The 27,030-nt window shown below is 42.1% G+C and overlaps 1 protein-coding gene across 3 annotated transcripts in view; it reads left to right on the top strand.

Moving 5' to 3' along the window:
- Window positions 1-16,145, top strand: part of LOC124004917 (activating molecule in BECN1-regulated autophagy protein 1B-like) — a 51,531-nt gene extending 35,386 nt beyond the window's left edge. For 2 of the 3 annotated variants that reach the window (XM_046313741.1, XM_046313734.1), the window contains exons 14-18: window positions 3,542-3,681; window positions 5,058-5,168; window positions 5,427-5,620; window positions 5,870-6,004; window positions 9,906-16,145. In XM_046313741.1, coding sequence (XP_046169697.1) covers window positions 3,542-3,681; window positions 5,058-5,168; window positions 5,427-5,620; window positions 5,870-6,004; window positions 9,906-10,528 — 1,203 coding nt within the window. In that variant the 3' untranslated portion in view covers window positions 10,529-16,145. The remainder of the gene's footprint in view (window positions 1-3,541; window positions 3,682-5,057; window positions 5,169-5,426; window positions 5,621-5,869; window positions 6,005-9,905) is intronic. The other variant, XM_046313737.1, reaches the window with a different exon arrangement.
- Window positions 16,146-27,030: the final 10,885 nt, after the last annotated feature.

Here is a 27,030-nt window from a genome sequence, read left to right as displayed (position 1 = left end):
GTAAAGATTAAAAGTAGTAGCTTACAATAAGGGAAAATTCCAGGTAAACAGAAAGTGTTCAGATAAAAAATATTTTATAAATATTAGATGACGCTTACCCAGACACACTTGTCTAAATTGATTTGTCATGTGAAAAAAATGCTATAATCCCCAGCCACATCTGGTGGAAAAAGTACTAAATTGTAAAGATACCTTCATAGAAAATGACTGAAGTACAAATAAAAGTCACCCAGTAAAATACTACTTGAGTAAAAGTCAAAGGTTTTGGTTTTTAAAAATACTTATGTATCAAAAGTAAATGGAATTGCTAAAATGTAGTTAAGTATTATAAGTAAAAGTATAAATAATTTCAAATTCCTTATATTAGCAAACCAGTGTTGTGTTTAGTGATGCAGATCAGATGCAGTAGGGATGACCAGGGATGTTCTCTTGATAGGTGTGTGAATTGGACAATTTTCCTGTCAAAATGTAACGAGTACTTTTGGGTGTCAGGGAAAATGTATGGACTAAAAAGTACATTATTTTAATTAAAAGTACATTAAAAGTTGCCAAATATATAAATAGTAAAGTACAGATACCTCCCAAAAATACTTAAGTAGTACTTGAAAGTATTTTTACTTAAGTACTTGACACAACTGGCCACATCTCGCTAAGTGGATGGGTCTTTACAGATGGTGTAAATGGTACAGCCAAATGGTTACTTGAATAGTAGCGATATCAGTAATAGATAGTGTCAATATAAATCAAATAATATACAGTATAGTATGTACAAGAACAATATCAATAACGATATCAGTGAAAGATGAGGTAGTTACAGTGGGGCAAAAAAGTATTTAGTCAGCCGCCAATTGTGCAAGTTCTCCCACTTAAAAAAGAGAGAGGCCTGTAATTTAAATATATGTGGATTTGTTTAACACTTTTTTGCTTACTACATGATTCCATATGTGTTCATTCATAGTTGTGATGTCGCCAGTATTCTACAATGTAGAAACTAGTAAAAAAAATAAAAACCCTTGAATGAGTAGGTGTGTCAACTTATGACTGGTACTGAAGATTAAGGGACTGATTGGCAAAATCACACTGTAGCCCCACATAGTCAACACACCTACATACAACTCAATCGCTTTGGAAAGTCGGAACCAAAATATGTCGGTTTAGAGAGCTGCACTGCACTGCACAAGCACAACTGACAAACAATGAAATACGGGGGGAAAAAACAGAACTTACCCCCTGATAGTCAGGGTTGACAGCGATGCGCACCACCCTGCCTCCAGACAGACTGCCAAACTCGGGGTCTTGGAACTGCAGAGAGAGCACAACATTAGAACTGATCAATGCCAATAGTGTGAGATTATCAGTGGGAAGCCATATGGCTACAGGCCTGTATTCTCAATACCTGCTCTGACACGGTCCAGGGGATGAGGTCACTGGAAGCCTTCTTTCCTCTGGACAGACTGTTGAGGATGGACTGACGAGAGATCTCTCCTTCCAGACACACCTGAGAGGAACATTATGCACACACAAACTTTAGTCGATCATATCAGATGATGATGATGATTTCTACTACGGCTAGTGAGTTTGCTGACTGTAGAATCCGATGCTGCATGCACACGTTCTGCCACAGACGGAGTACACAAAGGCCTGTCCCACTGAGGCAGGTGCAGGCACTGTCATAAGCCGGTTGCTTTGCCAGGCTACGTTCTGTCCTTTTTCCCTCAACCAACTGCACTCCTTGATGGAGGAAGCCGCGCCAGGTTTATTTATTTTATTTTACCTTTATTTAACCAGGTAGGCAAGTTGAGAACAAGTTCTCATTTACAATTGCGACCTGGCCAAGATAAAGCAAAGCAGTTCGACACATACAACACAGAGTTACACATGGAGTAAAACAAACATAGTCAATAATACAGTAGAAAAATAAGTTTATATACAATGTGAGCAAATGAGGTGAGATAAGGGAGGTAAAGGCAAATTAAGGCCATGGTGGCAAAGTAAATACAATATAGCAAGTAAAACACTGGAATGGTAGATTTGCAGTGGAAGAATGTGCAAAGTAGAAATATAAATAATGGGGTGCAAAGGAGCAAAATAAATACATTTTTTAGGGGAAGGGGTAGATGTCTGGGCTAAATTATAGATGGGCTATGTACAGGTGCAGTAATTTGTGAGCTTAAAGCTAGTAAGAGAGATAAGTGTTTCCAGTTTCAGAGATTTTTTGTAGTTCGTTCCAGTCACTGGAAGCAGAGAACTGGAAGGAGAGGCGGCCAAAGGGAAAATTGGTTTTGGGGGTGACCAGAGAGATATACCTGCTGGAGAGTGTGCTACAGGTGGGTGCTGCTATGGTGACCAGCGAGCTGAGATAAAGGGGGACTTTACCTAGCAGGGTCTTGTAGATGACGTGGAGCCAGTGGGTTTGGCGACGAGTATGAAGCGAGGGCCAGGCCAACGAGTGCGTACAGGTCACAGTGGTGGGTAGTATATGGGGCTTTGGTGACAAAACGGATGGCACTGTGATAGACTGCATCCAATTTATTGAGTAGGGTATTGGAGGCTATTTTGTAAATGACATTGCCAAAGTCGAGGATCGGTAGGATGGTCAGTTTTACAAGGCTATGTTTGGCAGCATGAGTGATGGATGCTTTGTTGCTAAATAGGAAGCCAATTCTAGATTTAACTTTGGATTGGAGATGTTTGATGTGAGTCTGGAAGGAGAGTTTACAGTCTAACCAGACACCTAGGTATTTGTAGTTGTCCACATATTCTAAGTCAGAACCGTCCAGAGTAGTAATTCTGGACAGGTGGGGAGGTGCAGGCAGCGATCGGTTGAATAGCATGCATTTAGTTTTACTTGCATTTAAGAATAGTTGGAGGCCACGGAAGGAGAGTTGTAATGGCATTGAAGCTCGTCTGGAGGGTTGTTAACACAGTGTCCAAAGAAGGGCCAGAAGTATACAGAATGGTGTCGTCTGCGTAGAGGTGGATCAGAGACTCACCAGCAGCAAGAGCGACATCATTGATGTGTACAGAGAAGACAGTTGGCCCAAGAATTGAACCCTGTGGCACCCCCATAGACTGCCAGAGGCCTGGACAACAGGCCCTCCGATTTGACAATCTGAACTCTATCAGAGAAATAATTGGTGAACCAGGCGAGAATTGTAGAATTGAATATATAGAAAATATACAATTGTGAGAATTGCAAAAATATCAAATCGGCACCTAAGTATTGTGATCATATCGTGAGGTTGATTCCTGGCAATTCCCAGCCCTACTATTCACTGTAGAAGCACCATAAAACTTACTGATACATTCTTCAATGGCTTTTAAATGTCTGTCTGGCCATTACAGACATTATAAAGCCAATCAATTATTCGAAACCAGCATGAAAAGGTTAGATCAGCTGGAACATAGACATTTTATTTGCTTTAAAAAATATATATATATATTTCTCCAATGACCCCTTGCTTTCCAGTAAGACAAAATCTGTTCTTGACTTGTAGGCTTGTTGATGTTTGTTTGTGTGTGTTCTCTATTTGTTCCTTAGATGGTGTTTAATGTGGTGTACCCCATGGCTCCGGACCAGCGGCGACACGTCAGCATCAATTCAGCCAGATGGCTTCCAGACCCGGGGATGGGCCTGGCCTACGGGACCAACAAAGGAGACCTGGTCATCTGCAGGCCCGTGTGAGTAGTGCTCCTGTCTGTCCATTGTAACGCTTATACCTGATAGACTGGACCCTATCGGGACGGTGTATGAGTGAATTGTTTGCTTTGTTATCAAAATACACTGTGTGCAAAGGTGTATTCCCGGTATCTTGAGTTCAGGGCAGTCCTTACCACCACCTCCAACGCTGGCAGTCATTTGGATTAATTTGGTCTCTGATGTTATTATTCTAATAGCCAGTAGAAAAAGGAACCCTCCAGATTGGAGAGGGTCAATTATTGGTCTGTAAAGAGGTCACTGTGTGTGATGATTACATTAAAAGCAACCTGAGGATTGGTTATAAAAAAAAGACGTTTGACATATTTCTGTGGACAGTACATTACGGAAACTATTTGGAATTTGTCTGCGTTGTCGTGACCCCTCTTTCCTGTGGATTTATGAACATAACGCACCAAACAAACTGAGGTATTTTGGATATAAAAATAATCTTTATGGAACAAAAGGAACATTTATTGTGTAACTGGGAGTCTCGTGAGTGAAAACATCCGAAGATCATCAAAGGTAAACGATTAATTTGATTTAATGATTTGTCGAGCGATCAATAAACTTACACAAACGCTTGGATTGCTTTCGCTGTAAAGCATATTTTCAAAATCTGACACGACAGGTGGATTAACAAAAGGCTAAGCTGTGTTTTGCTATATTGCACTTGTGATTTCATGTATATAAATAGTTTTAGTAATATTATTATGCAATTCAGCGTTTGTTGATGACAATTATCCCGTTAACGGGATGGCAGCCATAAGAAGTTTAAAATATATAATCTATAATATATCAACCGCAACTGTCTTTTTCAGTCGGAGATGGAAACAATGGCTGCCCAAACTCTGTTACGCATACAAAACGCTACTGGCACCCGGCCATACAATGAAGCGATGTATTCTCTCGCTCATTTTTCAAAATAAAAGTCTTAACTATGTCTAAAGACTGTTGACACCTTGAGGAAGCGGTAGGAAAAGGAATCTGGTTGATATCCCTTTAAATGGAGCAAAGGCCGGATATGGAACATGGCGTTTTCAAAATAGAAGCCACTTCCTGGTTTGATTTTCCTCAGGGTTTCGCCTGCAATATCAGTTCTGTTATACTCACAGACAATATTTTCACAGTTTTGGAAACTTTAGTGTTTTCTATCCAATACTAATAATAATATGCATATATTAGCAACTGAGACTGAGGAGCAAGCCGTTTAGTTTGGGCAACTTATTCATCCAAGCTACTCAATACTGCCCCCCAGCCATAAGAAGTTAAGGAATTTCTCCTCATTAGAGAGATCAGATTATGACGACATCGTCGGTGCCAATGAATAATGATATCGTGCTGTCTGTCTGTTCTCCAGGTTGTACCGGAGTGACGGAGAGAGCCCGGCCGAAGCGAGCACCGAGCCCATATTCACAGTCAACAACAGTGGTGGTGGAACCAGCAGGACCCGCGGTACAGATCGACCAGGGTGAGGAGTCTAGGACCAAAGAGATGTTGTCACCTCTTTCTCTTACATGTCCTCTCTGGTCTGCTCACTGTGTTCACTGAACTATGTCAAATTACAGAAACTTTCTCAAAATTCCTAGGTTTTCCAGAAATCCTTCAACTTAAAAAAAGGGGGGATTTTGGGGAAGTTTCTGAAATTTGCAACTCTATACTGTGTAATGAGTATCCATCCATCCATCACGTCATATCAATCTTCTCTGTTGTGTTTGCCCACTCCAAGGGCCCCCAGTCGCTCCAGCTGGAGACTTGACAGAGATATGGGTCTGATGAACGCCATTGGCCTCCAGCCCCGACACCCCGCCCCCTCGGTGACCTCACAGGGCACTCAGACGCCCATCGTGCAGCTGCAGAACGCCGAGACGCAGACAGAGATGGACCTCTCCGGGCCCAGCACCTCCCACGCTGCTGCTTATGGTAGGAGGAGACATTCATTGTTTCCCTGTGTTAAAACAAAACACTGAGATCCAATCAGACCCATGCTCAATGACAAATTGCCTTTCAATAATTATTCAGCAGTACAAGTATTATGTAGTATTTTACACCGCTGATAACCTTCAACACATTTCTGTCCCATATGATTTACTGTGCAGTTTAGTGTTGCAATTGACTTTTGTTGAGGAAATGTTAGTGTATCAATGATTTCTCTCTCACTACTAATCTCAGTAGAAGCCCATCAAGAGGTCCCGTCCACAAGCCGTGAGACCCAGGGAGGTCTGGAGCAGCCACAAACCAGCCGGACCGAGGCCAGTGCCATGGGGGACTCTTCAACAGAAGCCGGCACCTCCACAGCCAACACCGGTAATCCTCCCAGTCCCACCTACTACTCTCCCTTTCAGAATGCCTAAAGACCCCTCTTATTGTACGTTCTTACATGGTTTTAAAGCAGTCTTTCCCCTAGTTATATCTTCAGACAGGGTGGCATCAAAAGTCAATTGAAGGGTAGGAGAAACGCTTTTACAGCAGGGAAAAGTTATCACCCCCCTTGAAATTCTTACATTTACAAAGTGGGATTAAAATGTATTTGTCATTTTTTGTCAACAGTCTACACAAACTGTTCTGTAATGTCAAAGTGGAAGAAAAGTGTTTTTATTTTATTTTTTAAGATTTACAGTGCATTCTGAAAGTATTCAGACCCTTTGACTTTTTCCACATATTTCCCACACCCCATAATGACAAAGCAAAAACTGATTTTTTAAAGACATTTTTGCATATGTATGAATAAAAACAAGGACATTCACAGACTTGTGCCGAAGCCACCCCTACATTGTCTTGGCTGTGTGTTTAGGGTCGTTATCCTGTTGGAAGGTGAACCTTTGCCCCAGTCTGAGGGCCTGAGCGCTCTGGAGCAGGTTTTAATCTAGGATCTCTCTGTACTTTGCACTGTTCATCTTCCCCTCGATCCTGACTAGTCTCCCAGTCCCTGCCACTGAAAAAATCCCCACAGCATGATGCTGCCACCACCTTGCTTCACCGTAGGGATAGTGCCAGGTTCCCTCCAGACGTGACGTTTGGTTTCATTAGACCAGAGAATCTTGTTTCTCATGGTCTGTCCTTTAGGTGCTTTTTGGCAAACTCCACGAGGGCTGTCATGTACCTTTTACTGATTAGTGGCTTCTGTCTGGCCACTCTACCATAAAGGCCTGATTTTTGGAATGCTGAAGAGATGGTTGTCCTTCTGGAAGGTTCTCCCATCTCCACAGAGGAACTCTGGAGCTCTGTCAGAGTAACCATCGGGTTCTTGGTCAAATGGGCGGTACATGGTACATGACAGCCCTAGGGAAAAACGGAGAACACCCTTATGTTCGTGAGAGTCTCAACTTTCCATAGAGGGGGTCATATTAGTGTGTAGCCCAAACTGTTCGGACGCTACAGAAGAAGTTGGCAGAAGAGGCTTTACCAACTTCAGACGAGTCTTGTGAGGCTTGTAGGGTGTCCTAGAGCAAAACGGAGAACAGAGTCTCCTCTTTCAATAGAGTTGTTTGTCGGGCATTCCGTTCAGATGCTACAGGCGTTTTCGTGAGTAGACCGAATGTAGGGATATCTCATGGTCTGACAAACAACTCTAGCTCTGCCACCTTTCATAGCAGATGTGGAGGGCGCTATTGGCGGATGCGGTGGATTGAGATGCAACCCATGCAAAAAAAACATCTCTCTCTTAAACAGACTGACTTTGAAGGGGATTTTTTTATGTTAATTAGATTTACGTGGGGGCGCAACCATTGTAGTCCAAGGGTTCACGCAGATTTTTAGTTAAAACTGTAACTTAGCCACTCAGAAACATTCACTGTCTTCTTGGTAAGCAACTCCAGTGTATATTTGGTTGTTGTCCTGCTGAAAGGTGAATTCCTCTCCCAGTGTCTGGTGTAAAGCAGACTGAAGGTTTTTCTGTGGGATTTTGCCTGTGCTTAGCTCCGTCAGTTTCTTTTTATCCTGAGAAACTTATCTGGCGTACCCATACCATGATGCAGCCACCACCATAGTTGAAAAAAAGGATGCCGTTACTCAGTGATGTGTTGTGTTGGATTTTCCCCAAACATAAGGCTTTGCATTTAGGTCAAAAAGTGTATTCCTTTGCTGTGTTTTTTTGCTGTATTACTTTAGAGTCAGTGATACATTTGAAGTAATATGTGATCATTTTGGTATAAAACATAAGTTAGATTATGTCATATGTGATAACGCTGCAAGTAAGAAAAAGCCCTTCAGTTTGTTTCCCTAAAGCAAGCAATGATCATGATGATTTGGATAACCCCAGCCTATGGGAAGAATGTGGTGAAGAGTACAATGCTGATGTTGAAGCTATCCAAACCAACTGCAGGAAACAGATCTTACATTGTTTTGCCCATTCATTACAACTGGTGATTAGAGATGGACTAAAGGAAACAAAAATGATACACAGTATGCTGGCTAGGGTTACTAAACTTTGCAGCTTACTACATACTACCTGTGGTCTGAAAGAAGCATTTGAAGCTGAGTTCGGAGTCAATAGTAGTGTCCCTGCTGCTGTATCTACCAGATGGTATTCTATCCTCCGGCTTGTTAAAGTAGTCACCAATCTGAATCAACAAAACCTCAATACTCTACTTGAGGCCCAAGGAGCTCTGCTTATCACCAAGGGAATGGAGCCAGCTATTGGACCCTTTTGTCCAGGCCACTGACTTTACTCAGGGGGAGAATGTGGTGACTCTCAGGTACAATCTCACCATGTCACTTGCATTCAAATAATATATTTTCTGACCTTGTTTTGGCTGAGGTACGGAAAGTCACCGTTACGGAGAGAAGTAGTGAAGAAAAAGAAGAACAACCACCTGCCAAAACCTCCAGACTTTTCTCTGGCTACCGCAACAAGATCAGCAAGGAGAAAGGAAACATACAATCATTTGTCAGAGCAGAGATTATTCGCTACATTCAAGTATATTCTGTAGAAAATGAAGTTGATTGGTTGCATTTTTGGAGAATCCATGCAAAAATCTTTCCAAGGCTCAAGCAGGTAGCAATGACAGTGTTGGCTGTGCCTGCCGCCAGTGCCCCAGTGGAAAGAGTGTTTAGTCATGGAGGCCTCATCATGTGCCCTCATCGTGCCAGGCTCAGTGCAAGAACGCTGACAACTTGATCTTTCTGAAATGTAACCTTTCTGCAACAGAAATGTTCTCTGTCTTAGGACACAGGATGTCATTTGCTACTTATTACAGGAAATGGTATTTCTGTTAAGTGTCCAGGTCAGTAAGTATATTTTATGGATAAAGGTAATTATGTTTAATATATTGGACACTTTAGTAGTGTAGTTGTTGAGCAGCTGTCAGTCATTTTGGTTTACATTAATATTTGTTATTTATCTTCCCTCACCGACAGATTTTCTGTTTGTGTGACACAATGAAGTGAAATATAGACAATGTCTGCCACAAAATACCATGCACTTTAAAATGTTATGTTTGATTTTTTTCATATCCAGTACAATTACTTTTATTAATGTAAACTGTCTACATTTTAAAAGGAAATGTAGTTTGATTTAAATAGAGCCTGATGTGATTTCTTTCATACAAGTATGGACTAATGACCAAGGGAGACCTCACCTACAGCAGGTAGAAATCCATTGCCAAAAGGGACTTGAGACTTGACTTATACTTGGCCCTAAAAGACTTGACTTGGACTCTACCTCAAAGACTTGTGAACATCTCTGGACCTTACAGATGTATGTAAGGAAGGGGTAGTCATTATTTCACACAATGAGTCTACAACTTATTGTATGATTTGTTAAGCCACGTTTTACTCCTGAACTAATTTAGGCAACAAATATATTTTAGTACATTTCTATTAATTTCTTAAAATGTGTCAAATTTTCTTTTGAGTATTTTGTCTAGATCAGGATTTAAAAAAAGGTCAATATAGTTCATTCCCACTTTGGAAAAATACTGTATATGGTCATTATGACAGCAAATGATAAAATGTTCTGGAAGGGGTGGTTCAATTGTCGGCTTTGCAGAGGAGGGAATCAGTGAAAGGTATATTCTCCGTTATATGGGTAGAAGGCTGGACTGGGTCTCGTTTCACTAAAAGGACCAGTCATTAACTTCCTCCCCGGGGCCAATTAAGTTGTCATTACATTGTGTGGCAAAGTCACCAATAAAAAAATCAATCAGCAGCTTGAAAGAGTTCATTATCATCGCTCATATGATAATGAACTCCTCCCTCCTCTATCCAGGCGAGGCCCCAGAGTATGCCCCGGGAGAGGACGCCCTGGCGCGGATCCGCCGGCTCATCGCAGAGGGCGGCATGACGGCGGTGGTCCAGCGGGAGCAGAGCACCACCATGGCCTCCATGGGCGGCTTCGGCAACAACATTATCGTCAGCCATCGCATCCACCGCGGCTCCCAGACCCGGACCGGCGCCGCAGCTTGTCGGCCCAGCAACAGTGACACCAACCTGCCTGTCCCCGGCCACTCTACAGCCTCCATTTCCACCTCCTCCGCCTGCCCCCTCACTATCACCCAGCCACAGCCTTCCCAGACCTTGCTTCTCAGCCTGGAGAACTTGTCCGCTCCCACAGAACCAGGCCCGGTGTGGGGGCTGCCCTTTGTCTCCCAACCACAACCCCCCAGCCATGCTTCAGGTGCTGGGGCCGGGCTCTCAGTGGCCATGGACATCGACAACGTGCTTGAAGTAGCCAGCCGAATGGACAATTCTGAGCCAGGCCCCTCTTCCTCCCTGATCTTCTCCTCTTCCTCCTCCTCTCGTAGGTCCTACCCTCCCAGCAGTGGCACAAACGGCAATGATAACAACAGCAGCAGCAGAGATAGTTACCCAGGTGACCCTTACAGCAGGTAGAGTGTGATTAGACCATTATTGCTCAGGAGTGGGAGAGAATCCCCCAGAGCAGACAGTGGGTGACTGATGCTAGTGACGATGCTTTGGGCCATGAGAAGGTGTATCAGGAACCCTAATGGAACTCAGTGTGGCCCTGTCTAACAGGTGCGCTTCTCCTCAAAGCCTTATCTCACAATAAATGGGTTCTCAGACACTGCGGGGTCTCCAGCCCCGAACAGAAGGGACATGAGCCCCCCCCCACCCCATCAGCTTCAGTGGCATTGTGACCCCCTTTGCATTGGTGTGCACTTACATTTGCACTTAAAATTGACCTTATCTGTATGATCATTCCATGTCAGAAAGGGCTTTTACTTGAATTGTGAGTTTTTTTCAGTCCTTCTCTTCGCATAGGCGTGACCGATAGACAAGGTTACTCCATTCAAAGTGCCAAGGGTAATTGTAAAGAACAACTAAAAAAACAGAGTGTAGTGTTCTGGTGCCATGTGATTGAATTTGACATGAATTAGTGTGTTTGCTATATTTTGAATCCTCTTTTTTTTTTTGACCATGTTATAGGACGTGTATTTGTAATGTGATGATAAGGCATAGCAGGAAAATAATCCTATCGTTGTATGAATCATGATATGATGTGTGTGGCATGACTAAAGCCATGCCTTTCAAGAGAGAATCTGCAGCTGCCTGCTTTCATTATAGATTATGTCAGAGGGGTCCCCCCAAAAGGATCATGGTCATATTATGAGTCCCCAAGTGTACAGAGCATCTGATTTGATGGTACAAGTCTAAGCCCCTTATTGCTTCATGTTCAAACAGGATACAGTGGACAAAATGGTGGATGTGATGTTTCAATGTCTACTCAAATCATTTCTGACTATTGATGCTGTAGTATTGTTCTACTGCATGTTTTTAATCATGCTGCATCGTTTCTGAAGAAAAAAGGGAACGCCATCGGTACAAAAGTATTGTGAAATATGGACAAATTGGCATTGAGGGAGCGAAAGAGTGTTGGGGGGGAACTAACTCGCACACCTGTTTGGGGAGCGTTAGCCAGCTCTCTAGACAGGCTTGTGTCACGCTAAGATGCAGCACCATCATTCCTCTTCTGTTGCACTACAGTGACTGGGTTTAGTGCCAAGAAGCGTGCAGTGAGGCCTGGGTCAGGATTTCTTTACCATCTGGTCCCTGGTCACCCATCCCACAAACATCCACCATCCCCCCCTAAATATGTGATGTAGACCACGACCAGACCCTGTCTCCTGCACTCACCACTGGTGCCCCAGGGACACCGTGAGAGCCGAGAAGTTACCACTAGGATTCAGTGAAACAAACCTGACTGTTGACTTGTTACGCCCAGTGACCCTTCCCACAAAGACTGAGGAGGAGCAGGCAGGGGGCTAGCTGGATTGGCTCAGCTGTATCTGTCTGTCAACAGGGGGGAGGGTCTTCACTGAGCTTCTTTTCAGTTAAATCCCCAGCACAAACACACCCAGTGCTTAGGAAGCACTGAGGTGGAGCTGTTCCGTGTGTGTGTATGCTTGTCTCTGTGTACGCGTGTGCAGTCTTAAGTGTGTGTAGGGGTGGTGTATGTTTATTGGCTCTGCAAAATGTAGGCATTCTGCAGCGGAAAAACAGGAGAGCAAGTTTGCCTTTTGCCTATAACCGTGTGTGGGTGGGCCAGAAGGCTTGTATATGTAGCATCTCTTCATCAAAGTTACTTTGCCCTAATGGTGTGGTTTGTCACTTGGGGTAGGTCGGGTGAGAGAGCTTTTGATTATAATCTCAATCAGCCCCGTGCTGAACCAGGATTATTATTATTTTTTTTTAACTTGAATTATCGATTACCATTTAGATCGAGTTTTGTACTGTAATGTCTTCAGGGGTGTGCCTGGCCTATTGTGACAGGCAGAGTGTCCTTAGCATATCATTTCACTAAAGCCCCCCTGTCGGGTGCTTACAGACAAGAAAAATAAATGCCCCGCACAGTATAACTTTTATTTTTAAAACCCATAATGCTTAGCTATTTACATTTGAATCGCTTTGTAGGGTTATTATATTGTTAGACCTCTGAGTAGAGAGAGAAAGAGCGAATGGAGCGAGTGCCCCGGTTGGTTGTTTTTTGAGCTGTGCAGCGAGTCCTGAGTGCGACTCCAAGCAAACTGTTTACTGCATGTATGAAAACTGCTGCAACTGTCTTACTGATTAGAAGAAAGTCAAATTGCCTGGCAGGTGAAAAAGAAACAAACTATCTGAATGGTCCTCCTGGCTTTACTTGATTAATGAAGATTTAAAAAAAACGTTTGTCGGCTGTTCATGTGTCTGCTTTGTGTGAAAGAGCGCTGTCTCCCATATGTCCCTCACCCTGAATGATACACATACTGTAGGTCCACAACTACACTTTTAACAATGCAAATCAATGGTATACAAAGTCTCACCTTATATTACAAAACTTCTATATGAAACTATCAAGTTTGTTCACTTTTTTGGCTTTGACTTTTCTGTGATGTAATTAAAAAGAGATTTGTTGACATAAAGATGAAAAATGTAACAATTATGTTCTGTGAAGAGATGGCAATCTTATTGGTTCTTAATGGAAAGCTACAGCTACTGTAAATTGTATACAGTTTCTATGACCTGCGGTATTGAACATCTTAAAGGCCCAAAGCAGCTGTTTTTATACCTGTTTCTGGGTAACCATTTTGTACCTTACTGTAATAGATTTCCATTAAAAAGGGCAAAAATAGCTTTATAGCAACAAAAAAAAATTTCTCAAACAATAATTTTGCAAGGACTGTCTGGGAATGGTGGGAGGGGACAACTGAAAACCTGATGTTATTGGCAGAGAGGTTTGAAACTTTTTTTGTAATTGGTATATTAAAGCTGCAATATGTAACATTTTGGGCGACCCAACTAAATTCACATAGAAATGTGAGTTATAGATCTGTCTTTCTCATTTAAAGCAAGTCTACGAAGTGGTATGTGTTCTATTTTTATGCTTCCTGGATTTCGGTACTTTCGGTTCTGGTTATTGAAAATATATTTTACAGTGGTTTATATTGTACAATGATTCTCTACACTATGCATTGCTTGTTTTTTCACATATAGCACACTAATATGGCAAACTATTAGAATTTTTGCAACCAGAAAAATGGCACAGCGATTTCTGCATCTTGCACCATTAACCAATTTACTGCATGGCGATGTCAACATTGAAAGTCGAACATGCAAACCTGCTCATTAGATGGTCCTGTGTAGATTGTGTTTTCAACCAGCAACTATCAAGAAATAACACTGATTTAAAAAATGTGTACCGTATATACTTTTCCGGTGTTAGTTTCACTGTATAATACAAAACACAGGAGAAAAAAATAATTTTGACGGCACTGGGCCTTAAAGTAACCAAATGTCATCTATACGGTTATTGCATGTGTTACCAGCAGTGAACAAATCCTATTCTTAAGGTGAAATACAATTGGTTTTCTACACATGCAAATAACAGTGGTTTGAGTTCTGTGGAATGGAATAAATTAAAGTGTATTTAACATAGTGGTAGTATAAACTAATTGGATACATGACACTGCATTTAGACACTAATGCTTTGTCAAACAAATCATACTCCAGACTCCCAATATACATAGGTGTTTTTGAATGTTTAGTATAAGTTGGGAATACTGCTGATTCATCTTAACAAGTGGCATTGTCCCTCTGTACTTACTTGTGTTTGGCATGTAATTCATTTAATTAATAGAGATCCAATAATGGATCCCTGTGGAACACCACGTTTGATCTCAAGAGGGGGGAGTTTATTCCTTTTAAAGTGACAGGTTGCATTCTTCCTTTTCCTTTTAAGAATGCAGATAATGGTCCCCATGTACTTATTTGGTTTTATATTATGAATGTCATGTTTTACACTCCATATTCTTTGTTACGGCACTTGTGGGGACACCTGTGGTATGCAGTATATGTGAAACATACAGATACAAACACAGTTTTGCCCACTGATACAATATATTTTGCTTGACAGTGATCACAGCATTGTCCCAATCATGTTTAATGTCATCCTTGGTTTTTATGAATTTATATCTTTCACTACTTTGCCCCTTTAGGGCCACCACATTTCATAGTCGCTGAGCTGTTTGTGAGCCTTATTTGTTGTGATATTTTTTAAACCATGTGAGGCAGAGTCTTTGGCAAAATTGTTTAGTTAATTTGAGGGAGAGCGGTAGAGGTTTTGGTCGGTGCCTGTATGGTTCACACTAGTTACTGCCACTACTTATTCTAAATCTACTAAAACTCTTGGCGCTAGTATGTAGCCAAACAGTCACTTGTTGATTATACTAATCAATTACAAATTATTGGTCTTGTTGCTTCCCTTGTTAGTGTACAATAGTCTCTGGTCTAGCCTCATGATATTCTTCCTATGTTTGGAAGGTTGATTTTATATAGATTTGAATGTAGTGGATTTTTGCCCAACACATTTCTGTTATAAATTACACCTGTGGTGCTTCAGTCAGCTACTTGTTCAACTGCTTTCACAGAAGACCTATGCTGCATATTAGAACTAGGAACAAACTCGGGCTGTTTGAAAAAGCAGTATCACACATGACTTCAGTATGAAATTGTCCAGGGGGCTAATGTTTAGGGTGTGTTGCTGTGTCACAATACTTTAAAAACATACTTTCCTTATCCTCTTTCATGACCACTGACCAGTGAAAGGACTCAATAGGTTTTCACTATACTGCTGTGCTCTCATCTATTGAGTCCTCAGGTCAGTAGTGGTGAAGAAAAGGATACCAGGTAAGATATTTACAGTATGCGTATGTATGACTTGGGATATAGTCTTGACTGCTATGTCTCTTCCCCCTAAACTGTTATCAACAGTCTCACATGTTTTAGAGTGCTGATGTGATGAAGATTTTCTGTTCTTTTAAGCTAAATGAAGATTATAGTAAAAATCCAACAAGTTCTATATCATATATAGGAACACCAAAGATCCTATGTAATGTTGACGATGAAAAAAGGCAAATAAACAATAAGAAACTTCACAAAGGTGTTGTTATTAAGGGGTTGTGATGCTTGGTTTGTACCATTTGACTGATCCATAGATTGAGTTTATTAGTAATTATACAATGGGTGGGTCTAATCCTGAATGCTGATTGGTTAAATCCGTATTTCAGCCTGTGTCTATTCCACAAGTTGCCACCGGCTAAATCTAACTGACTGTGCTATCCACTGTCTCATCAGCCCAGCCAACTTATAAACTTGATCTCCACTATAAAAAGCATATAATTTATTATATAATTTATTTTAGACTAACGTTTAGTTTTCAACAGCGGAGATTTGTATAAACCTTGCTGTCTGTGTCTCCGACATTTGCAACATTGTTTCAATATTCAAATTCGATCTCCTGCTGTCCCATAGTAATGAACATGTCGGGACGAGACAGGCAGCGTTTCTCAACCTGTCGAAATCATGAATCAGCTGGCATCATTTTTATGGATATATACAAAAAATATCAAACAACGAAATATTCTGCAAAGTGTTATAATGGGGGCCGTAGGTAGCCTAGTGGTTAGAATACTTATTTTCCACCATAATTTGCAAATAAATTCATTAAAAATCCTACAATGTGATTTTCTGGATTTTTCTTCTCATTTTGTCTGTCATAGTTGAAGTGTACCTATGATGAAAATTACAGGCCTCTCGTCTTTTTATGTGGGAGAACTTGCACAATTGGTGGCTGACTAAATGACTTTTTTGCCCCACTGTATGTACATATAGGTAGGGGTAAAGTGACTAGGCAACAGGATAGATAATACACAGTAGCAGCAGTGTATGTACAGTTGAAGTCGGAATTTTACATAAACTTAAGTTGTAGTCATTAAAGCTTGTTTTTCAACCACTCCAACATAATTCTTGTTAACAAACTATAGTTTTGGTAAGTCTGTTAGGACATCTACTTTGTGCATGACATAAGTCATTTTTCCAACAATTGTTTACAGACAAATGACTTCACTTATAATTCACTGTATCACAATTCCAGTGGGTCAGAAGTTTACACACACAGTTGAACTGTGCCTTTAAACAACTTGGAAAATTCCAGAAAATGTCATGGCTTTAGAAGCTTCTGATAGGCTAATTGACATCATGTGAGTCAATTGGAGGTGTACCTGTGGATATATTTCAAGGACTACCTTCAAACTCAGTGCATCTTTGCTTGACATCATGGGAAAATCAAAATAAATCAGCCAAGATCTCAGACCTCCACAAGTCAGGTTCACCCAACTTATTGTGGGAAGCTTGTGGAAGGCTACCTGAAACGATTGACCCAAGTTAAACAATTTAAAGGCAATGCTACCAAATTCTAATTGAGTGTATGTAAACTGCTGACCAACTGGGAATGTGATGAAAGAAATACAAGCTGAAATAATTCCTTCTCTTTACTATTATTCTGACATTTCACATTCTTAAAATAAAGTGGTGATCCTAACTGACCTAAGACAGTGAATTTTTACTAGGTTTAAATGTCAGGAATTGTGAAAAACTTAGTTTAAATGTATTTGGCTAAGGTGTATGTAAACTTCTGACTTCAACCTTAAGTGTGGAAATGTGTGTGCTTGTGGGTATGTGTTATGTGTATGTTATATGCCCGTTCCATGATCTCGCCATCACGGTTGACAACTCCATTGTGTCCTCCTCCCAGAGCGCTAAGAACCTTGGCGTGATCCTGGACAACAAACTGTCGTTCTCAACTAACATCAAGGCGGTGGCCCGTTCCTGTAGGTTCATGCTCTACAACATCCGCAGAGTACGACCCTGCCTCACACAGGAAGCGGCGCAGGTCCTAATCCAGGCACTTGTCATCTCCCGTCTGGATTACTGCAACTCGCTGTTGGCTGGGCTCCCTGCCTGTGCCATTAAACCCCTACAACTCATCCAGAACGCCGCAGCCCGTCTAGTGTTCAACCTTCCCAAGTTCTCTCACGTCACCCCGCTCCTCCGCTCTCTCCACTGGCTTCCAGTTGAAGCTCGCATCCGCTACAAGACCATGGTGCTTGCCTACGGAGCTGTGAGGGGAACGGCACCTCAGTACCTCCAGGCTCTGATCAGGCCCTACACCCAAATAAGGGCACGGCGTTCATCCACCTCTGGCCTGCTCGCCTCCCTACCACTGAGGAAGTACAGTTCCCGCTCAGCTCAGTCAAAACTGTTCGCTGCTCTGGCTCCCCAATGGTGGAACAAACTCCCTCACGACGCCAGGACAGTGGAGTCAATCACCACCTTCCGGAGACACCTGAAACCCCACCTCTTTAAGGAATACCTAGGATAGGATAAAGTAATCCTTCTCACCCCCTCCCCCCCCTAAAATATTTAGATGCACTATTGTAAAGTGGTTGTTCCACTGGATGTCATAAGGTGAATGCACCAATTTGTAAGTCGCTCTGGATAAGAGCGTCTGCTAAATGACTTAAATGTAAATGTAAATGTAAATGTGTGAGTGTATGTGTTGCAGTGTCAGTGTAAGTAATAAGTATGTGTAAGTGTGTGGGTACATAGAGTCAAATAGAGTTAGTGCCGAAAAGGGTCAATGCAAAAAGAATTATAGTAGAAGGCTTGTGTCCAAAAGTGATTGATGACCTATTTTATGTGTCACGTGGTTATGCCCATTTATGTACATCCTGTCCGGATGTTGTCGCTATCGAGTGAGGGGTTATGTAACCTGATAGTGCAGCTGTTTTGTGTTAAGCATGTGTTTGCAATAAAGCTGTCCTGGTGATTGGTGTGTAGGGACCTTGTGGAACTGTGGAATTTGAAAGAGTTGTGAAATTTTCGTAGTGAACTTATGGATCTGCTGTTTGGGAGGCGTGTATATGAAACAGTCATTTCCGGGGTAGGTATACCTCAGTGTAAGTAAAAGCTGTGAACACTATGTGCGACAAGAAACCTCGAGAGATAAACCACAGAAGACTCTAAAGAAGAAAGAAGTAAAACATGGATTTGTTAGGTACTGACACGCCCGTGATGACCTTAACATCGGAAGTAGGACCACGGTTAAAACAGAGAAAGGGATGAGTATAAAGCCGCAATATACGATGCGCCAAAAAAATTGTATCGAACCCAAATACCTCCTGTAACTGTGCTAAAGGACCAAGTGTTGATGTCCAATGGACAACTATGGGGGTATATGTTTGATTACTCTGATTGTAGAGGGAAACTCTCTACCGTAGCTTAAGGAGAAGAATATACAGACCAGACCTTAGGAGTGGACTACAGGCTTGAAGACAGGCATGTGTTTCGCAAGGTGGTGTGTCCTGAACTGAGAGTTATCTCAAAGGGGTATAGCTTGTTCACGGGCTACGAGACCCGTTGGGAAGGTGCCCCTGACTCCTCAGGAAGAATATTTCATAGGGTGAAAATAAAAAGAAAGAATGGACTTCCATGTGGGTGCGTGGAGTTCGATATCAGCAACGAGAAAATCCGCAATGGTAAAATCCGTGATGGTGGGCTGGCTGGGGATTTTAGGTTCTGTATGCTTATTCATTTAAAAAATGTTGGCATATAATGGAATTGAAAATGTTTGAGTTATAGTGGATGCTCTCTTTGTACAGAGCCAACGCCGGCAGAATATTGTTAAAATAAGGAAGTGCATTATGCATATGAATCCTAAGGATGTTGATTCAAAGGAACCCCCAGAAGGGTCATCCCCTGGAAAAAAACATATGTGGATGTTACGTTAACCACGTCCCGATCCCCAAGGAATGGTTCAACAATAAAAGGGGTGACCATAACTCTTCTGGTTCTTCATTTCAGCATATACCATGGATATTCATATACGATATCAGGACTCCGATACGTCATGGGGACCAGAGTCCCTAAGGCCTCACAGCCCTCCTTTCTACTCCCCCCAGGCAAGCCCCCAGGCACCCTCTGCATGTACACAGCATGAGGATGTGTTTGATGGGGTGGTCAGTACTATTTCTGTGGACACCATCAAGGCCTCTGTAGCCTCACGTTTAGATGTATATTGGAGAGTATATAAGAGAAAAATGCCCCGGTTGTGAGATCAGTCACTCCAGCCAACGACATCCATGTTTATATGACCCACCCCGGTTCTACTTATTCAACCACTTTGAGGAGCTGGTGAAAAGACTGTGGTCCAGCTGCTTTATACCATCGATGGTCAGAGCCTTGGAGTCTATGGGTCTTGTGCCATCCATTGCCAGGTTTTATGGTGTAACAGAAGCTTTCCTACATGAACTGAAGGAGGCAATCTTCATCCATCCACTCAAAGAAATCAGGCAAGCATTGGTGGACGACAATAAATACCAGGAAGCTTTGGTGGCTGATGTGGTGACTTTCTGGCTCAATAAACCCCAAGAAAACAAGTAACATTATTTAATGTTTTAAGTTAGATATAAAGCAATGGGTAACTATCTAACTATGTTAGAGAGAATAAATACATTTTTTCTTTTGAGAAAATGTACAACTCTTATTCAACAAATTATTGAAAATAAAGTGGACAACGCTATCGCTCTACACATGCAACAATACAGGGGTTAATGCAGTGTGTGTTAAAAATGGAACAAATCATGAGTCATGTAAGACATACGGGGAAGACTCTATACTGGTCACAACAGGTATCCCGTCTTGTGGATGATTCTGGAGAACTAGAAACATCCTTGTTTAAGATTTTAGTTCATTTGTTTTAACCATCATTTAATTGTAACATGTATCATATTTTTCTTTTATATACTTATATAATGGATGTATGTGTTTTAAAGATTCAGAGATATATGCCTGTAAATGTAAACCAAGTATACCATGTATTGCATGCATGGGTCATTGATAAAACTGGTACTAATATCTTGCTACGTATCCTGAATTGTCTGGATACTGTGGCGTACAGCAGGTCAGTCACCAGGGGGAGACTCGTCGAGGCCTGGTGACAGACGGAGTATACATCACTAGGCAATGGCTCCATCAGCTGGACGTGCCAGGTCTCAACGGACTCTCTGGCCAGGGTTAATTGGGGCTGATTGGGAGTTGGTGAGTAATCATGGGCTGATTGTTGGGGACGGTAGCAGAGGTAACAGGAGGGAGTTCAGTTTTGATCCCCAAAGGAAACAGCATGACCCGGAGCCCAGAAGACGGTATACCGGAGAGGGTCTCTTGGGGGAGACCTATATTCTTTTCTTTTGGACTATTATTTGAATAAACACCTTTGAAACTGAGCTAATACTACTCTGTCTGATCTGTGTAAATGTTTTGACCCAACCCCCTGGTCTGCCAATACGTAATACTTAAAAAGGTATGCAAAATGAAAATGAAATGTTCTCGTTATTGGAAATGGGCTCATTAATGTTACTGTACAGCAGGGAGGCAAGAAGGATGGCTTAGCAGATGATGAAAAACATTTATTATACCCCCTCTAACCCAGGCTCTTTTGGAGTGAAGGAGAGGTTCCAGAGAGCTATAGCTGGAGAAACAGGTAGCAGGTTAGGCGATTCTCAAGTGAATGATTGGATAGCAGAGCAGGATGCTTACAATCTGCATAAACCTGTGCTAAAGCAATTTCCTTTAAAAAAATTACACTTGTCCCAGTTTCAGGAGGATCTATATGACATGCAGGCTCTTGTAGATAAAAATGATGGAAATCGATACATGCTAACGGTTATAGACATTTTCTCTAAAATAGCATTTGTAAGGGTCTTAAAAAATAAGAGTGGGGCAAGAGGTGACCCGGGCCTTTGACTCTATCTTGGAGGAAGGAGGAGCCCCCAAGAAAGTGACAGCGGTAAATCATTTTTTAGTAATACTTTTCAGAAACTCATGAAGAAGCACAATATGATACATTTTGCTACAGTTTCGGATTTGAAAGCTTCAGTGGTTGAACGCTTTAACAGAACTTTGAAGGAAGGATTGTGGAAATACTTTACAGCACACAACACCCATAGATATGTGGATATAGTTCAAGGGTTATAACTACAGCTACCATAAGTGTATAGTATGTATGAAACCCTCCAAGGTCTCTTCTGAAAACTCTTTTCAAGTCTGAAAATATATATGGTTTCCCCCTTCGGCGTAAGAAAAAAATAGATTTTAAATTCATAGTGGGTGACTTGGTACGTATATATCCAAGTTGAGGGGTGTTTTCAACAAAAATATGTGCAAGGTTACAGCGATGAGCTGTGCACAGTTACCACGTATGCCCCCTGTCTACAAGTTAAAAGATTATGATGGGGAGCTTATAGAGGGTTCCTTTTATGAGAAGGAACTCCAGAAGGTACAGCTGGGTAAAGACAAAGTCTTTCACGTGGAGGAGATTCTGGATCAAAAGAGAGAGAACAGGGTAAAAAATGGCTGTTGGTCCATTGGAAAAACTGTCCACAAAAGTTTAACAGTTGGATATTAAAGGAAGAGTTGGTGAAGGCAGTGGGAGTTATAAATGAAACCCTCAGGGATGATAAAAACACCTCCATTCGAGTGTACACGGGAGTGCATCATGGAGCACAGTGGATTTTACCTGATACTCCCCAGTAAATGTGTCTGCAGATATATATAGGAATAACAAAAGTTTGAATTATACAACCAATTTTCCAAAGCCAATAGAGTTATCAGAGGCCTGGGAAGTTGAGATTTGTCTACCTACATTTACATTACATTTAAGTCATTTAGCAGACGCTCTTATCCAGAGCGACTTACTCCTTTGTCATCTCCTAATGTCACAGCTAGCCAATCGGATGGGTATTGGCAATAAACATGGCCGGTCGATCCTTCCATTTCTCAATAGGTAGTTCATCACAAACCCACAAAATAAAAAATATCTAACAAATTACCCCACATATACCCAATTAAGACTATATACACATGGACGAGCAATATCAGAGCGCAACGGACTAAGATACCGTAGAATAGTATAGAATACAGAATATATATATGAGATGAGTAATGTAAGATATGTACATTATTAAAGTGACTAGTGTTCCATTCCTTAAACTGGCCAGTGATTTCTATTCTATGCCTATAGGCAGCAGCCTCTAATGTGCTAGTGATGGCTGTTTAACATTCTGATGGCCTTGAGATAGAAGCTGTTTTTCAGTCTCTCAGCCCCAGCTTTGATGCACCTGTACTGACCTCACCTTCTGGATGATAGCGGGGTGAACAGGCAGTGGCTCGGGTGGTTGATTTCCTTGATGATCTTTTTGTCCTTCCTGTGACATTGGGTGCTGTAGGTGTCCTGGAGGGTGGATAGTTTGCCCCCGGTAATGTGTTGGGCAGACCGCACCACCCTCTGGAGAGTCTTGCGGTTGCGGATGGTGCAGTTGCCGTACCAGGCTGTGATACAGCCTGACAGGATGCTTTCAATTGTGCATCTGTAAAAGTTTGTGAGGGTTTTAGATGACAAGACACATTTCTTTAGCCTCCTGAGGTTGAAGAGGCTCTTTTGTGCCTTCTTCACCACACTGTTTGTGTGGGTGGTCCATTTCAGTTTGTCAGTGATGTGTACGCTAAGGAACTTTCCACCTTCTCCACTATGGTCCCGTCGATATAGATAGGTGGGTGCACCCTCTGCTGTTTCCTGAAGTCCACGATCATCTTCTTTGTATTGTTGACGTTGAATGAGAGGATGTTTTCTAGGCACCACACTCACAGAGCCCTCACCTCCTCCCTGTAGGCTGTCTCATCATCGTTGATTGATGATGATTGAGTTGGAGGCGTGCTTGGCCATGCAGTCATGGGTGAACAGGGAGTACAGGTGGTTTTAAATGTTTTCCAAGAGGTGGTGAGTGTTTCTGAATGGTCCAGTCTCAGCCATGACTTAAATGAGCTTGAAAACCAGAGAAGGTTTGAATGTTGCTGTCCAATGATTCCCAACACAAACAATTGATAAATTATTCAGTGCTGTAATGGCTGCCAAATGTGAATTAAGTTCCACCAAGTATTAATTCTGGGGTGTGAAGACATACGCAATCCAGACATGTTCGTGTTTTAAGATGTGAAGACTGTGCAAGGTGTTTGTAAACCCACTAGTGACTGTATTTTGCCTTTTCCCAGAGATGACTTCAAGTGATGCAGAGCATGAATGGCAATTGAGTCATCTGAAAATGAGCCACCTGCAGCAAATGGACAGAAGAGAAAATATGGGTAAATCAGAGGAGGGGTCAGCACCAGGTCCAGGGAAGAAAGGGAACAGCAACAAGGGTAATCCTCCTCTTCCATTTCAGCATGCCTCAAACTCCCTTTATTATGCACATCGCGCACCTGAAAAGCTGTGGTCAACTTGGCAATAAAGCAAGGGAAGGTAGTCAAAATAGGATGAGACAAGTTTCATTAAGGTTTCTGGAGGGAGCAGGCAAGGTGACCAATGTACGCTCCAAGTACTACGGCAATACTACTGCAGTATTTCTTTCAGCTCAACTCAAAATAACCAGGGTTCTTACAATTCAGGATCCTCCATTGGAAACTGTGAAGCGGTCCATAATATACACTGCTCAAAAAATAAAGGGAACACTAAAATAACACATCCTAGATCTGAATGAATTAAATATTCTTATTAAATACTTTTTTCTTTACATAGTTGAATGTGCTGACAACAAAATCACACAAAAATGATCAATGGAAATCAAATTTATCAACCCATGGAGGTCTGGATTTGGAGTCACACTCAAAATTAAAGTGGAAAACCACACTACAGGCCGATCCAAGTGCCTATATGACCTCCCTACGATGCCTGGGCATGCTCCTGATGAGGTGGCGGATGGTCTCCAGACCTGGACTAAAGCATCCGCCAACAATGTCCCAGATGTGCTCAATTGGATTCAGGTCTGGGGAATGGGCAGGCCAGTCCATAGCATCAATGCCTTCCTCTTGCAGGAACTGCTGACACACTCTAGCCCAATGAGGTCTAGCATTGCATTAGGAGGAACCCAGGGCCAACCGCACCAGCATATGGTCTCACAAGGGGTCTGAGGATCTCATCTCGTTACCTAATGGCAGTCAGGCTACCTCTGGCGAGCACATGGAGGGCTGTGTGGCCCCCCAAAGAAATGCCACCCCACACCATGACTGACCCACCGCACAAAGGCGGAGGTAGCGGTCCTGCTGCTGGGTTGTTGCCCTCCTACGGCCTCCTCCACGTCTCCTGATGTACTGGCCTGTCTCCTGGTAGCGCCTCCATGCTCTGGACACTACGCTGACAGACACAGCAAACCTTCTTGCCACAGCTCGCATTGATGTTCCATCCTGGATGAGCTGCACTACCTGAGCCACTTGTGTGGGTTGTAGACTCCGTCTCATGCTACCACTAGAGTGAAAGCACCGCCAGCATTCAAAAGTGACCAAAACATCAGCCAGGAAGCATAGGAACTGAGAAGTGGTCACCACCTGCAGAACCACTCCTTTATTGGGGGTGTCTTGCTAATTGCTTATAATTTCCACGTTGTCTATTCCATTTGCACAACAGCATGTGAAATTTATTGTCAATCAGTGTTTCTTCCTAAGTGGACAGTTTGATTTCACAGAAGTGTGATTGACTTGGAGTTACATTGTGTTGTTTAAGTGTTCCCTTTATTTTATGGAGCAGTGTATATATATATTTTTTAACCTTTCTTTAACTAGGCAAGTCAGTTAAGAACAAATTATTTTTTTCAATGACAGCCTAGGAATAGTGGCTTAACTGCCTGTTCAGGGGCAGAACGACAGATCTGTACCTTGTCAGCTCAGGGATTTGAACTGGCAACCTTTCGGTTACAAGTCCACCGCTCTAACCACTAGGCTACCTGCCACCCCATATTAATCCAATAGTACAGAGCCAGAGGTGGATTGAAGTATGAAATCCTTTGACAGACCAATGATATCGAACCTGACTGCGACCTTAAGACGAGTGTCCGTGCGATGTTACCTCTCGTCGCAGAGGGAATATAATAAAAAACCCTCAACATGGTGTAAGTTGAATCTGAATGATGTGGTTTTGTGGCTATTCAATCAATGGCTTGAAAAGTCACACAGATAGAATCCTATAATGTACTCCTTATTAGCCTGAACTTCTCCAAAATGTAATAATGATGTATAAAATGTGTAACAGATACCTCTTTAGAAATGGGGGAAAGGGCCTTTAAATATCCACAATGTGATATAATGTGGTGCGCTGAAGTGGTACACTACATAACAAGATGGCATGAAACCTTCCCCCATTTCTATCTGGTTTCTACTATGTGACTGTACGGGAAACAGCTGTATTTCACCAGTGGTAATACTGTAATTGACAATGGATAATGGAGTAAAGGGTGTATATCACTGACCTAGAACTGTAAGATACACTGTAAGAACTGTAAGATGCAAGGCATGTAATTACACAGCTCACAACATTTGAACCCCTTTTTATTGTTTACAAAATATTTTTTGTTGTGGCGTGTTTTCATAAAGTTGATTATTATTATTTAGCAAATTATTAAAAGCTGCTAAATGACTGATGTTAATTTAACATATATTACTTGATAGAAATGAGAACTGATCATTTGTAACTGAATTCACATTCACTGTAATTTGTCCTTTTTTTCCCATTCTACCTTTATCCTTTCAGGGAGGAGGGCTTTGCCTTTTTTCAAGTATTCTAAAGTCTTCCAAAATTTATGTCTACATTTTGTACAAATCAGGTTCAATAAAGTGTTTTCCCCTATAATTAACACAGAAGAGACCTGGCCGGGTGGTGACAGAATAACAACCTATCACTAAACGTAACCAAGACTAAGGAGATGATTGTGGACAACAGTAAAAGGAGGACCGAGCACGCCCTCATTTTCATCGATGGGGCTGTAGTGGAGCAGGTTGAGAACTTCAAGTTCCTTGGTGTCCACTTCAACAACAAACTAGAATGGTCCAAACACACCAAGACAATCGTGAAGAGGGCACGACAAAGCATATTCCCCCTCAGGAAACTAAAAAGATTTGGCATGGGTCCTGAGATCCTCAAAAGGTTCTAAAGCTGCAACATTGAGAGCACCCCAGTCATAGACTGGTTGCATCACTGCCGGTACGGCAATTCCTCGGCCTCTGCAAGGCACTACAGATGGTAGTACATACAGCCCAGCCCAGCCCAGTACCTCTCACCCCACCCCCCCTAAGTTTTAGATGCACTATTGTTAAGTGACTGTCCCACTGGATGTCATAAGGTGAATGCACCAATTTGTAAGTCGCTCTGGATAAGAGTGTCTGCTAAATGACTTAAATGTCTTAAATGTACATCACTGGGGCTAAGCTGCCTGCCATCCAGGACCTCTACACCAGGCATGTCAGAGGAAGGCCCTAAAAATTGTCAAAGACCCCAGCCACCCCAGTCATAGACTGTTCTCTCTACTACCACATGGCAAGCGGTACCAGGGTGCCAAGTCTAGAACAAAAAGGCTTCTCAATAGTTTTTGCCCCCAATCCATAAGACTCCTGAACAGGTAACTAAATGGTTACCCAGACTATTTGCATTGTGTGCCCCTCCCTAACCCCTCTTTTTA

This window comes from Oncorhynchus gorbuscha, linkage group LG02 (genome assembly GCF_021184085.1).
Source record: "Oncorhynchus gorbuscha isolate QuinsamMale2020 ecotype Even-year linkage group LG02, OgorEven_v1.0, whole genome shotgun sequence".
NCBI lineage: Eukaryota > Metazoa > Chordata > Actinopteri > Salmoniformes > Salmonidae > Oncorhynchus > Oncorhynchus gorbuscha.
Note: the sequence above shows the minus strand (reverse complement) of the source record. Positions and strands in the feature narration are given on the sequence as shown.